Source organism: Stigmatopora argus, chromosome 12 (genome assembly GCF_051989625.1).
Source record: "Stigmatopora argus isolate UIUO_Sarg chromosome 12, RoL_Sarg_1.0, whole genome shotgun sequence".
Classification (NCBI taxonomy): domain Eukaryota; kingdom Metazoa; phylum Chordata; class Actinopteri; order Syngnathiformes; family Syngnathidae; genus Stigmatopora; species Stigmatopora argus.
This window is the reverse complement of record NC_135398.1, coordinates 17,999,073-18,011,546: the sequence shown is the minus strand read 5'-3', so window position 1 is coordinate 18,011,546 and position 12,474 is coordinate 17,999,073. Positions and strand designations below refer to the sequence as shown.

The 12,474-nt window shown below is 45.0% G+C and overlaps 2 protein-coding genes across 10 annotated transcripts in view; one reads left to right on the top strand and one right to left on the bottom strand.

Moving 5' to 3' along the window:
- Positions 1-11,122, bottom strand: part of LOC144086374 (dynamin-1-like) — a 121,873-nt gene extending 110,751 nt beyond the window's left edge. For 2 of the 5 annotated variants that reach the window (XM_077616329.1, XM_077616325.1), the window contains exons 1-2: positions 4,134-4,282; positions 3,589-3,834 (exon numbers count right to left, since the gene is read on the bottom strand). Coding sequence is in view for 2 of the 5 variants with exons in the window: in XM_077616325.1 (XP_077472451.1) it covers positions 3,589-3,674 (86 nt within the window). In the remaining 3 variants the exon portion in view is untranslated. Of the gene's footprint in view, positions 1-3,588; positions 3,835-4,133; positions 4,350-10,875 lie in introns of those variants that run through there. The other 3 variants (XR_013304430.1, XM_077616324.1, XM_077616328.1) reach the window with 3 other exon arrangements.
- A 217-nt stretch (positions 11,123-11,339) lies between these two features.
- pgap6 (post-glycosylphosphatidylinositol attachment to proteins 6) overlaps positions 11,340-12,474 on the top strand; it is a 70,450-nt gene continuing 69,315 nt past the window's right edge. For 3 of the 5 annotated variants that reach the window (XR_013304150.1, XM_077614773.1, XM_077614771.1), the window contains exon 1: positions 11,565-12,094. Coding sequence is in view for 2 of the 5 variants with exons in the window: in XM_077614771.1 (XP_077470897.1) it covers positions 12,013-12,094 (82 nt within the window). In the remaining 3 variants the exon portion in view is untranslated. Of the gene's footprint in view, positions 11,484-11,564; positions 12,095-12,474 lie in introns of those variants that run through there. The other 2 variants (XM_077614772.1, XM_077614770.1) reach the window with 2 other exon arrangements.

The following is a 12,474-nucleotide window of genomic DNA, read 5'->3' as shown; positions in this document are numbered from 1 at the left end:
TGACGACGAAACCTGCACCACCGTCCGCAGTGCCTTTTTTGGTGGATCCATCTGTGAAGATCTGTAGGTCCGGTTCTCCCATGCTTCTGATGAGCTCTTCGGCCTTATCTCTTTGGATGATGGTCGGCATGTGTTTAGAGACTGCAGTAAAGGCGGTTTGGATGGGGGGGGGTAATACCCAGGGTGGGCAGGGGTGGGCAGAGTGTGTACAAGGGGTATGGAGTTCAAGAGTGGTAAGACGGGGGAGGGTTGAAGATCGCCAGTCTGGCTTCTTTTGTAACCGCATTTTGACGTTTTCATGGAGAAGGCGGTGTCGGGGATCAGAAGGAGGCAGCTGGTTCCAGGCATCCGCTTTAAGAAGTGCTTGTAAATTGAGGCGGGATGAGAGGGGTGTAAGATGTGCCTCATGTAGGACTGCTTCGGTGGGGGTAGACCTGAGGTAGTGGGTTATGGCGCGGGCTGCTTCCAGTTGGGCAGTTTCAAGGGATTTGAGGTGAGTTTGGGCCAGCAGGGGGCCCATGCCGGTGCTGCGTACTCTGCGAGACTTCTCTGGGTGGCAATATACACCGTTCTAAGGTCGTTTGGTTGCCAACCCCAAGATGTGCCACTGAGTTTGCGGAGGAGATTCGTTCTTTTGGACATGGTTTGGTGGACTTTTTTCGCTTGCTCTGCAAACGTGAGTTGTCGGTCGAAGGATACGCCAAGGAAAGTGGGGGTGGGGTTATGCTTGAGTGCGGCGCCATTTATTAAGATCTTTGGTTGCCATTTGGCCTCAGCTGAGTCCAGGCTGAAAAATGACGCCTCACACTTTGTGGTGTTAAGGTTTAGGTGTGCCTCGAAACTCCACCTCCAGACTTTTTCAACCTCCGCTTGAAGTCTGCTTTCCACCTCCTCTTTGTTCCTACCCCAACAAGCAAGAGCCAGATCGTCTGCATAGGCGCTGACCAGGGTGGAATCGTTGAACTTGTCGAGGTCATTAATGTAGATGATGAATAAGAGGGGCGACAGGACCGAGCCTTGGGGGAGCCCTTCTTTGAAGGTTCTGCTCCTGCCGACGGTATTGTTGACCTGACCCTGGCTGTGCGATTTGTGAGCCAGTTGGCGATCCATCTAATGAAGCGGTAGGGGACCCCCAGGTCTGCCATTTTTTGTAAGAGACCTGTTCTCCATACCTGGTCGAATGCCTTGCTGAAGTCAAAGAAAGTTGCAAGCGTGCGTTGTCGTTGAGTCGACTGGAAGCCATCAGAGATGAACTGCGACAGTCGCAGGGCCTGGTCCGTCGTGCTTCTTCCCTTTCGAAAACCGGCTTGCCAATGGCTGAGAAGCTGTTTATCTTCCAACCACCAGGCGAGAGGGTTCATGATGAGCCTTTCCATCGTTTTGCTAAGCGTAGAGGTGAGGGCGATGGGTCTGTAGTTCCCAACGTCCTTTGGTGACTTCCCTTTTTTGAGGAAAGGTATGATGCTGGCCACTCGCCAAGCTTGTGGACACCAGCCCTCTAGCCAGCTGGTGTTGACGATATGGAGTAGTTCGGGGAGGATGTTTGCGGGAGATTCCAGCTGCTGCCCTCTGGCAGACGCTATAGTTCCCACAAAGTACGGACAAATAGGCTTAAGGACAGTTTTTTCCCCACATCCATCAGAACTCTAAATTTGCGGTAACACAACACACATTCCCTTCTGAGGTAATATGAAAAGATGTTTGGTGGTGATCTGCCTCCTACTAGCTGACTGAAGGTAAGTGAAAGAGAGTGAGAGGTAAGTGACCTGTATCCATAACAGCAGAATGCCAAATTACAAGTCTGTCCGTAACTATCACTTATTTAGGTCTTTGCCGAGTAAACGCAGCTCATGGAGAAGCACCACCAATTTCGTCATACACAGTTTCTGGGTGTGATGACAAGTAGGCTTTTTTGTTGTTGTTAATGACGACAGGGCCTATGTCCGATTATTATTATTATTATGAAGACCACGTTCTTCATCTTAATTGCCATCATTTTTTGGGGATAATTAAACTTCCACTTTGCTCCTCTGCGCCGTCCAGCTGTCATACCCACCCAGAGAGCTCTATTTTCGGATAAGGGCGGCAACGTCCGCCGTACCGTCGCCCGGAGCTTGCTCTTTGAAACATTTCTGGGAAATTTTCCCATCAGCTCTGCTACCCCGAGGCTCCTGGCCGTCCATTTCACTTAGGGAGCTCTATTGTCAGATAAGGGCAATGATGTCCGGCGTAAGGCCACCCGGGCCTCGGAGTCCAAGACAGTTGCAAACGGAAGACAGGGAAGTGTCTTCCACTTCCAAGTTTTAGAGTGAATTTAGACATTTTTATGGACATTCATTATTTGAATACTTAATATAAAAAGCGTGATGTACTGAAGCCGTGAAGTGGTGAAGCATAACAGTACTCAGATAAAGCGGATACAGAAATCAAGTTGGAGGCAAGGGTGGTACACATTCTTGTACAATAGATGCCAGTATGCAACTAATAGTTGCTATCAACCTGCCATTAATCAAAATGTGGAGATCCTGATTTTGCCAAATTTGAATAAACTATGGCGGCCGAGTGGTTAGCATGTTAAAATAAAAGAAATACAACAAATGAATTAATATAAAACATACATCAATAAAATGAAAAGAAAACAAAAGATTAATTTTTAAAAATGTTAAAATGAATAAAGATAAAAAGTAAACGTTGAATTGACTATATACAAATGAAATACATAAATAAAAATGTAAAAAATATAATTCAAAATTTAAACAAGTCCAAAATTAAAATAATGATGCAGGGCAGCCCGGGATATGAGTGGTTAGCACTCACAGCTTTGGGGTCCTGGGTTCAATAAAATGAAAAGAAAACAAAAGATTATTTTTTAAAAATGTTAAAATGAATAAAGATAAAAAAGTAAATGTTGAATTGACTAAATAAAAATGGAATACATAAATAATAATGTAAAAAATATAATTCAAAATTTAAACAAGTCCAAAATTAAAATAATAATGCAGGGCAGCCCGGGATATGAGTGGTTAGCGCTCACAGCTTTGGGGTCCTGGGTTCGAATCCAGGTCAGTCCATCTGAATACAGTTTGCATGTTCTCCCCGGGCCTGCGTGGGTTTTCTCCGGGTACTCCGGTTTCCTCCCACATTCCAAAGACATGCATGGTAGGCTTATTGAACACTCTTAATTGCCCCTCGGTATGAGTGTGTGTGACTGGTTGTGCGTCTCCTTATGCCCTGCGATCAACTGGCTGCTTGTGAGGATAAAGCAGTTCAGAAAATGAATGAATTAATTAATTGATGATGGAATATATCGATAAATATTGAAATTTCAAAAAGTTTGATAAAAGAGCCACATACATATATTTGATATTAAGGCTAATTGGAACCTGATGAGTGTAAAAACAAATAATTATCTTTTTACATGATTTAGTTTCTGATGAAAAATGATGTCAACATCATAAGTGGACACCAGACCCTTGTAGTCCAAAATGTAACATTGTAGTCTTGTGACAGGGCGGCCCGGTAGCACGAGTGGCTAGCGCGTCGGCCTTACAGCTCTGGGGTCCTGAGTTCAAGTCAATATCGGCCCACCTGTGTGGAGTTTGCATGTTCTCCATGGGTCTGCATTGGTTTCGTCCGGGTACTCCGGTTTCCTCCCACATTCCAAAAACATGCATGGTAGGCTGATTAGACACTCTAAATTGCCCCTAGGTATGGGTGTGAGTGTGCATGGTTTTCCGTCTCCTTGTGCGCTGTGATCAGTTAGCAACCGATTCAGGGTGTCCCCTGCCTCTGGCCAGGAAAGAGCTGAGATTGGCTCCAGTACCCCCGACGACCCTAATGAGGATAAAGTGTTTCAAAAAATGAGATCGGATGAGTCTTGTGACAACCAAAAATGTGATGTCCGCATGTGGATGCCAGGTCCTAGGAGGCTAAATAAATCACTAGATATTGAAGAAATAGACACATTTAATTGTATTTATTGCCACGTAATTTAAGGGTGGAGTTTCTAAAAAAAGATAAAGTTATACTAGTATGCATCTGATATAATGCTTCCATTTCTGTAATCTGCTGAAAGTGTTTGACAGTAATTCTGAAAATTAGAGAATTATCCTATTTGCTGTCATCAAATTTACCTGCCCACAAAGTTCTCCAATACAGAGCTTTTTCCTGCGCTCTGGCCGCCCACTACTGCAATTTGCGGCAGATCCAGGTTGCACGCCTGGCCAATGGAGCTGAATGCATCCTGGAGCTTGTTGACCAGCGGGATTAGCTCTTCCATGCCACGGTTACCCATGCTTCTTTAGTGGTAGTGGAGGGTGGGGTAGGGCTTCAGCAAATGCAAAATAGAGCTGGATGAAGAAAGGCAAAGAAGAGAAAGAGGAAGGGAAGAAGATGGATGTGATAATTCTATCTCTCTCACTCTCTCTCTTGCTCTCTCTCTATCTCTATCTCTATCTCTATCTCTCTCTCTTTCTCTCTCTCTCTATCGCTCTGTCTCTCTCTCTCCCTCTTGCGCTCTCTCTCTATCTTTCTCTCTCTTTCTCTCTCATGCTCTCTTGCGCTCTCTCACACTCTCTCTCATGCTCTCTCTTGCGCTCTCTCTCACACTCTCTTAATCAGACATAGGCTATGCTAGCCTAATTGTCATCATACCCAGCTGCGTATGACGAAATTGGTGGTGCTACTCCACAAAGTGTGCTTTCCCGGCAAAATGCCAAAATAAGTACAGTGGTACCTCGAGATACGAGCTTAATCCGTTCCGGAACTGAGCTCGTATGACGAGGTTCTCGTAACTCGACCGAACGTTTCCCATTGAAATGAATGGCAAACAAATTAATTCGTTCCAACTATCTGAAGAAAACACCAAAAACAGGATATTGGATTGGAAAACATGTTTTATTTATTATAATTCACCATCTATTAACAAAGTAATAGATAACGAGTGGTTTGATAGTAATAATGTGTTTAATAGGAGTAAAATTAGACACATTTCGCGGAGGGGAGAGAACAACACACACGGAGGCAGAGGGGGGGGGGCTGTTCAGGGGGACAGTGTCATGAGTTCTTCGTGGTCCTCGGCGATTAGGTCATTCACATCTGCCTCATCAACCTCCAGCCCCAAGGAATTTCCAAGCGACATGATATCATCCACGAGTTCATCATGTGCAGCAGGGGCTGCTGTTCCAACGTCACTTTCAGCGGAAGCTGGCCACAATTTTTTCCATGCTGAATTAAGAGTTCGCTGTGTGACGCCCTGCCATGCATGGTTAATAATTTTCAAGCAATGGACAATATTAAAGTGCTCTTTCCAAAATTCACGAAGTGTTAGCTCTGTGTCATCTGTCACATCGAAGCATTTCTTGAATAAATACTTCGTGTACAATTTCTTAAAATTTGAAATCACTTGTTGGTCCATGGGCTGGAGGAGTGGCGTGGTGTTGGGCGGTAGATAGAGCACCTTGATGAATTTATATTCATCCACAATTTCCTCTTCGAGACCAGGAGGATGACCAGGGGCATTGTCGAGGACCAGGAGACATTTCATTGGCAGGCTTTTCTCTGTCAAATACGTTTTGACTGCCGGACCAAAGCACAGATTAACCCATTCTGTGAATAAATGATGCGTAATCCAAGTTTTCGAATTAGCTCGCCACATCACTTGTAGGTTTTGTTTGTTGATGTTGTGTCTCTTGAAGGCACGCGGGTTCTCCGCATTGTACACCAGTAGCGGCTTAATTTTACAGTCACCGCTGGCATTAGCACACAACGCTAGCGTTAAGCGGTCTTTCATAGGTTTGTGTCCCGGTAATGCCTTCTCTTCTGCCACGATGAATGTCCGCCTGGGCATTTTTTTCCAAAAAAGACCAGTTTCATTGCAGTTGAAAACTTGCTGGGGGGTGTAATTTTCCTGGGCGATAATCAAGGCAAATGTCTTAATAAATTCCACCGCAGCTTTCGAATTGCAACTCGCCGCTTCTCCGTGTCGGATTACAGAGTGTATTCCAGATCGTTTTTTAAATTTTTCGAACCAGCCATGACTCGCTTTAAATGTTTGTGAAGTTGTTGAAGGCTCTCCTTTCGTTGATATCAAATCTATGTAAATTCGGCTGGCTTTTTCACAAATGGTAGACTCGGCCAGGCTATCTCCTGCTAATTGTTTATCTTTTATCCACAATAAAAGTAGGTTCTCCATCTCGTCGTGAATGTCACTGCGCCGGTGGGAAATGATAGCTAGTCCTTTGGTCGGCCTCTTCTCCTTAATTGCGTCCCTCTGCTTAAGGATGGAGGATATGGTTGACGTATTCCTCTCGTATTGCCGAGCGAGCTCGGTAACACGTATCCCACGCTCATGTTTTTCAATTATTTCGCGTTTCATGTCCATTGTCAACGGTCGCCTTTTCCTAGCAAAACTTTGCCGATCCATTGTAATACGTATTGTTTACCTGGTATGTAAATGTAGACCAAGTGGGGGGAAAAACCGGTGTGGAAATGCAAAGTCCGCCCACCAGTGCTCGTAGACATATTTTTTACACGAAAGAGATGCAAAAAAAAAAATGCCATGGCGACCTGGCTTGGTCGCATCACGAAATTTTGACCGCATCACGGGCGAATTATTCGATCGAAATTTCCCCCGTAAGACGAGCATTTCGTATGACGAGCGGTCGTATGACGAGGTACCACTGTAATATAAAAATATAAGACTCACATCCTGTTAAGGTAAATACTAAAAAATGCCTAAATTGCCTAATCCAAGATATTATTACTATCCACGGAGATCCCGGTGGTTCATTTCAGATTCGTTGGCAATCTGCCGTGATGGACACATCGCATCTCCCCCCCGAGTTCAACCAAATCCCGGCGACTCTCTCTCACTCTCTCTCTTGCTGTCTCTCTCTCTCTCTCTCTCTCTCTCTCTCTCTCACTCTGTCTCGCTCTCTCGCACTCTCTCTTGCTCACTCTCACACTCTCTCTCATGCTCTCTCTTGCGCTCTCTCTCACGCTCTCTCTCGCAGTCTCTCACACACTCGCACTCTAGCACGTTTTCTCGCACGCTCTCTCGCGAGTTCTCTCGCATGCTCTCTCTTGGACTCTCTCGCACTCTCTTGCGCTTTCTCTCTCTCTCTCTTGCTGTCTCATTCTGGCATTCTCTCTCACACTCTCTCTCTTGCGCTTTCTCTCGCACTCTCTCTCTCACAGTCTCACGCTCTCTCGGACTCTCTCTCACAGTCTCACGCTCTCTCGCTGTCTCGCTCTGGCGTTCTCTCTCGCACTCTCTTGCACTCCCTCACGCTCTCTCATGCTCTCTCTCTCTTGCTATCTCTCTCTTGCACTCTCTCACACACTCTCATTCTCTCTCACAAGCTTTCTCTCGCGATCTCTCTCTCGCACTCTCTCTTGCGCTCCCTCCCTCTGGCGATCTCTCTCTTGCGCACTCTCTCTCTTGTTCACTCTCTCTGGCTCTTTCTCTCTCACCCTCTCTCTCTCTTGCTCACTCTCTCTCTCTCACTCTCTCTCTCTCGCACTCTCACGCTGTATCTCTCTCACTCTCTCTCGCACTCTCACACTCTATTTCTCTCTCTCTGTCTCTCTTGATCTCTCGCTCTCTATATATACAAATTACCGTATTTTCACGCCTATTTGGCGCATCGTTTCTTACGCCGCAGTGTCAGTAACGAGTGCTATTTCTGTATTTTAGACACACAAAGCACGCACCATTTCATTAGACGCATATATATTATATATTATATATGGATTAACATCGGAACGCAATAGCGCTGGCTACCGGAAGCAGTTTATTTCTGAGTTCCGGTGCGCAGTGACTGCTGGGAAATATAGTTCTACACCCACATGCTAAAAACACGCTTTAAAAAGGCAACAGAAGCAAAACTGAGTTCGGTAGTGCTTTATTTGGACACTTTACAATTTACTCAAGTCATCATCACCTTCAAATCCCTCAAACTCCTCATCTTCTGTGTTTGGGTAATTGTTTAATTCTGACACAGAAGATGAGGAGTTTGAGGGATTTGAAGGTGATGACTTGAGTAAATTGTAAAATGTCTAAATAAAGTACAACCAAACTCAGTTTTACTTCCGTTGCCTTTTTAAAACATGTTTTTAGCATGTGGGTGTAGCGAGGAAGAACTTTATTTTCCAGCAGTCACTGCGCACCGGAACCCGGAAATAAGCTGCTTCCGGTAGCCAGCGCTATCGCCAGCCGCTCGGCCCCGCTCGGCGCCCCCGCGAGTGCTCCCGCTCGGCGCCGCTTGGCGGCGCTCAGCGCTCACAAAGGGCGCTCTGCATTATAAGGCGCCCTGTCTATTTTGGAGAAAAAAATTGACTTTTATGCGCGCCTTATAGGCGTGAAAATACGGTACACATACACATTATTATTTCTGAGAATGTGTGTATGTGCGTTAGTGTGTTTGTCCGTTAACATTGGACAAAATGGAGACTACACTGTACATCCGATTTGAATCCGGTTTTGAACAACCTATTGAAAATGTCTACGATGTTAGCATCCTCGATTTTTGAATTTTGGCCCCAGTTTAAAAAATAAAATAAAAATCGCTTTTTCCACTTCCAATAAGGATTGTTGGTGGGCTTTTTGGCCCAGGGGCGATTGTGCAAACATGGCTTCTTACTGTTATATATATTCAAAGCAGTGGTGTGCCCTCAGGGCCTTCTCTGCTGGCCTAAGAAATATCTGAATCACAGACTGATGTTAATTATATATTGCCCATGAATACTTATTAAATAATTCCAAATTGTCTGTCAGCTTCCTTTCATAGCTTACCCCCTGGTTGCACTGCTTCCAGATGTGTGTTTTCATATTGAAGCATTTAACCAATCACATTTCAGCCATTATTTGTTTCTAGGGTCGGAAATCTGCCTCAAGGCCTTCACAATCAGTTCTGCAGGCTCTGCTGCATTAAACAAGCGTCGATAAGACTGTTGCTTTAACCAATCAGATTTCGAGTTGGCAACACCACAATGCCTTCTCGCAGGCGTAGGGATACGTCATTGCCTTCTCGCAGGCGTAGGGATACGTAATTGCCTTCTCGCAGACGTAGGGATACGTCATTGCCTTCTCGCAGGCGTAGGGATACGTCATTGCCTTCTCGCAGGCGTAGGGATACGCCATTGTCTTCTCGCAGGCATAGGGATACGTCATCGCTTTCACCAACTATGATTGGCTCGTGATAGACTGGACTAGCCAGAGCTACCAAACTGTATCTGGAGCGAGCTGCACAAGCAAATATATTGTTGTGTTGATTGAAAGCCATTTTCAAGAAAAAAAAAACTGGATATCATTACGAAAGGTCGGACAACTCCAAAGCAAGCAAGCCTGTCACAACCTGGAACGAACATTTTCAGCACTAAATTGAATAAAAATGTATGCCAGAAATACGACAGGACAGGTTCGACTTTCAGCATTAGCTTCGATGGCGATAGAAAAGAAGGAAGAAAGAAAGGAGGATGGATATTGTGTACAGTTAAAAAGGATTTTTGGTGAGTTAAATATGGCTATATTCTTAAATAATATTTCAATTGTATGAAATTCCCGGGGAAAGTCGTCCTCTGTGCCCAGTTCTGATATCTGTAAAGCTCCAGTGTTTGTATTTAAGCTCCAATGTTTGTATTTAATCAATAAATGCTGCTAAGAAGTGGATTTTACCCCATTTTAGAGCAAATTTTGCCGGTTTGCCATGGACGTCCATCGCTCTCTTTTCCCGGGAAAATCACCCCCCTGGCCCGGTTGTAATGTCTGAAAAGCTCCAATATTTGTATTTAAAAACTAAATGCTGCTAGGAAGTGGATTTTACCCCATTTTAGTGCAATTTTTGCCGTTTCGTGTATGGACGTATATGGACCTATCGACGTTCATCGCTGTCTTTTTCCTGGGGAAATGATACTCCGGGCCCGGTTCTGATGTCTAAAAAGCTCCAGTATTTGTATTTAATCAATAAATGCTGTTTTCGGCTGGATTTTACCCCATTTTCGGGCAATGTTTGCCGGTACGCCATTGACGTTCATCGCTGTCTTTTCCCGGTAAAATCACCCCGCTGGCCCGGTTGTAATGTCTGAAAAGCTCCAGTATTTGTATCTAATCAATAAATGCTGCTAGGAAGTGGATTTTACCCCATTTTAGTGCAATTTTTGCAGTTTCGCGTATGGACGTATATGGACGCATCGACGTTCATCGCTGTCTTTTTCCCGGGGATATGATACTCCGAGCCCGGTTCTGATGTCTAAAAATCTCCAATATTTGTATTTAATCAATAAATGCTGTTTTCGGATGGATTTTACTCCATTTTCGGGCAATGTTTGCCGGTACGCCATTGACGTTCATCGCTGTCTTTTCTCGGGAAAATCACCCTCCTGGCCCGGTTGTAATGTCTGAAAAGCTCCAGTATTTGTATCTAATCATTAAATGCTGTTAGGAAGTGGATTTTACCCCATTTTTGTGCATTGATTTATTGATTATCTTTTATGTGTCCCAGCTGTAGCTGCAGTAAAGGTTTTATAGCCATAAAATAGTTTTTGCTGATGGCGTCACTAGGAAATGCACGGACCAACACTGGTATATATAATATAATATATAACAGGCAGTGAAAAATTGTGCAGTTCCTTAAGACCAATAACATCAACACAATCACGGCCCCCTCTCCTACCTTTCCAGGTGCGCGTGCACAGAAGGACGTACACACAACTATAGATGTCTGTCCATTCAAGGGCATTTAGCCGAGCAAACGATATATAATCAGATCTAAAGGGCGAAATGCTACATATACGCTCTTTGAAGCGGACGCATCGGAAATCACATCTAATAAAATTATTGACGAGGCTTCAAGTGACCCCTGTGTGTCTGCCTACCTTGCCTCAGGACCTTTTCAGTGTTATTGGTGTGTAGTGTTCCCGCTCGCTGTTCAGTGCTGAAATGGCGCTCGGTTTGCGGGATTATCCAATCGACGCCACCTGCTATGGCAGCACGATACTGCGTTGAAATGGCAGCTTCCTGCGCATTAATGCCGCTCTCTAAATTGCGTTTCGTCAAGATCAGCGCGAAATGTTAGGCAACAGTCTCTCATTCTTGGTGACAAATTCACTAATGGATTTATTTTCTCAACACGCCCCCCCCCCCCCCCCCCCCCCCCCGGTCGCTCTCTCTCTCTCTCTCTCTCTCTCTCTCTCTCTCTCTCTCTCTCTCTCTCTCTCTCTCTCCCCCCCTCTCTCTCTCTCTCTCTCTCTCTCTCTCTCTCTCTCTCTCTCTTTCTCTCTCTCTCTTTCTCTCTCTCTCTTATCTCTCTCTCTTTCTCTCTCTCTCCGCGCGCGTGAATGCCGAACGCCGTCTCTCTCTCTTTCTCTCTCTCTCCGCGCGCATGACTGCCGAACGCCGTCTCTTTTATGCATATCAAATTAACAACCTCGACGAGTGATCAGAAGCGAGTTCACGCGCCTCTTGGATGGCTGCTCTGTTGCAGGTTAGGCATAACTGAGCTCCGCCTCCTATTTGCGTCCGTGTTACAGTTTTGACATCGACACGGGGGTGGTGCAAAAGGCAGACAGATAATGTGGATAAATATGTATGAAGTCACTATAAAACAATTTGCAACACCAGCGGCAACAGAGTCATGACTAAAAGTCAGAATGGTAGTTATTTTGTTTTATTTGAAACTCGACAGAACACCGTAGGATCTCAGAACTGTGAGGCGGACGTGCTCTCACTACTCTCACTGTGATGGTACGTCATGGTGTATACCGACAATAGAATGCGCGTTGCGGTTTTCTCTTAAAGATGGTAATTTGTAGACTGCGGACTGGAAGTGTTTGGAAGGGTCTCAGACCGTCTGGCAATAGGGGACAATGCGGAGGATACCCAGCCATTATGGCGGCGACAGGACACGCCCACCGCCACATAGCACGGCTTCTACGTATACGATATCTGTGCGCAGAAATGGTGTAATGAAGGCAGAATAATCTGACATTGAATGTGACTAATAAAACGAAATAATGTTCCGGGTAGTCCTAGCACACAAATTTCACTATATTCTTTTCATCCTCTTCACATTTGGCACAACGTCTTTTGAAGACGGTAAGTGATGAATAATTACATTTGGGGCGTAAACCTTAGCTAGGTGGCTCTGCTCCACTCGAAAAGTGCAAAATAAAACAAGGGTGAATTTCTACACACGCACACGTACACGCGCCCACGCACGTACTCACACACATAGAACCCCACCCCCAAAGCCCCCCACACACCATATTCCTCTCGCTCTCTCGCGCTCTCTCCCTCCCTTGTCTCGCTACGGAAAATGGCTGAGGAAAATTATTGCAAGTAATTTTGGTTCGGCGTCCAATAACTGATACATTTTCAGCATAGAAATAAATATATTAATATCGCAAAATCTCAACTGAAAATATATTTATGGAAATATATTGCAATAATGTCCTACCAATTGCCTCACTTAGGTG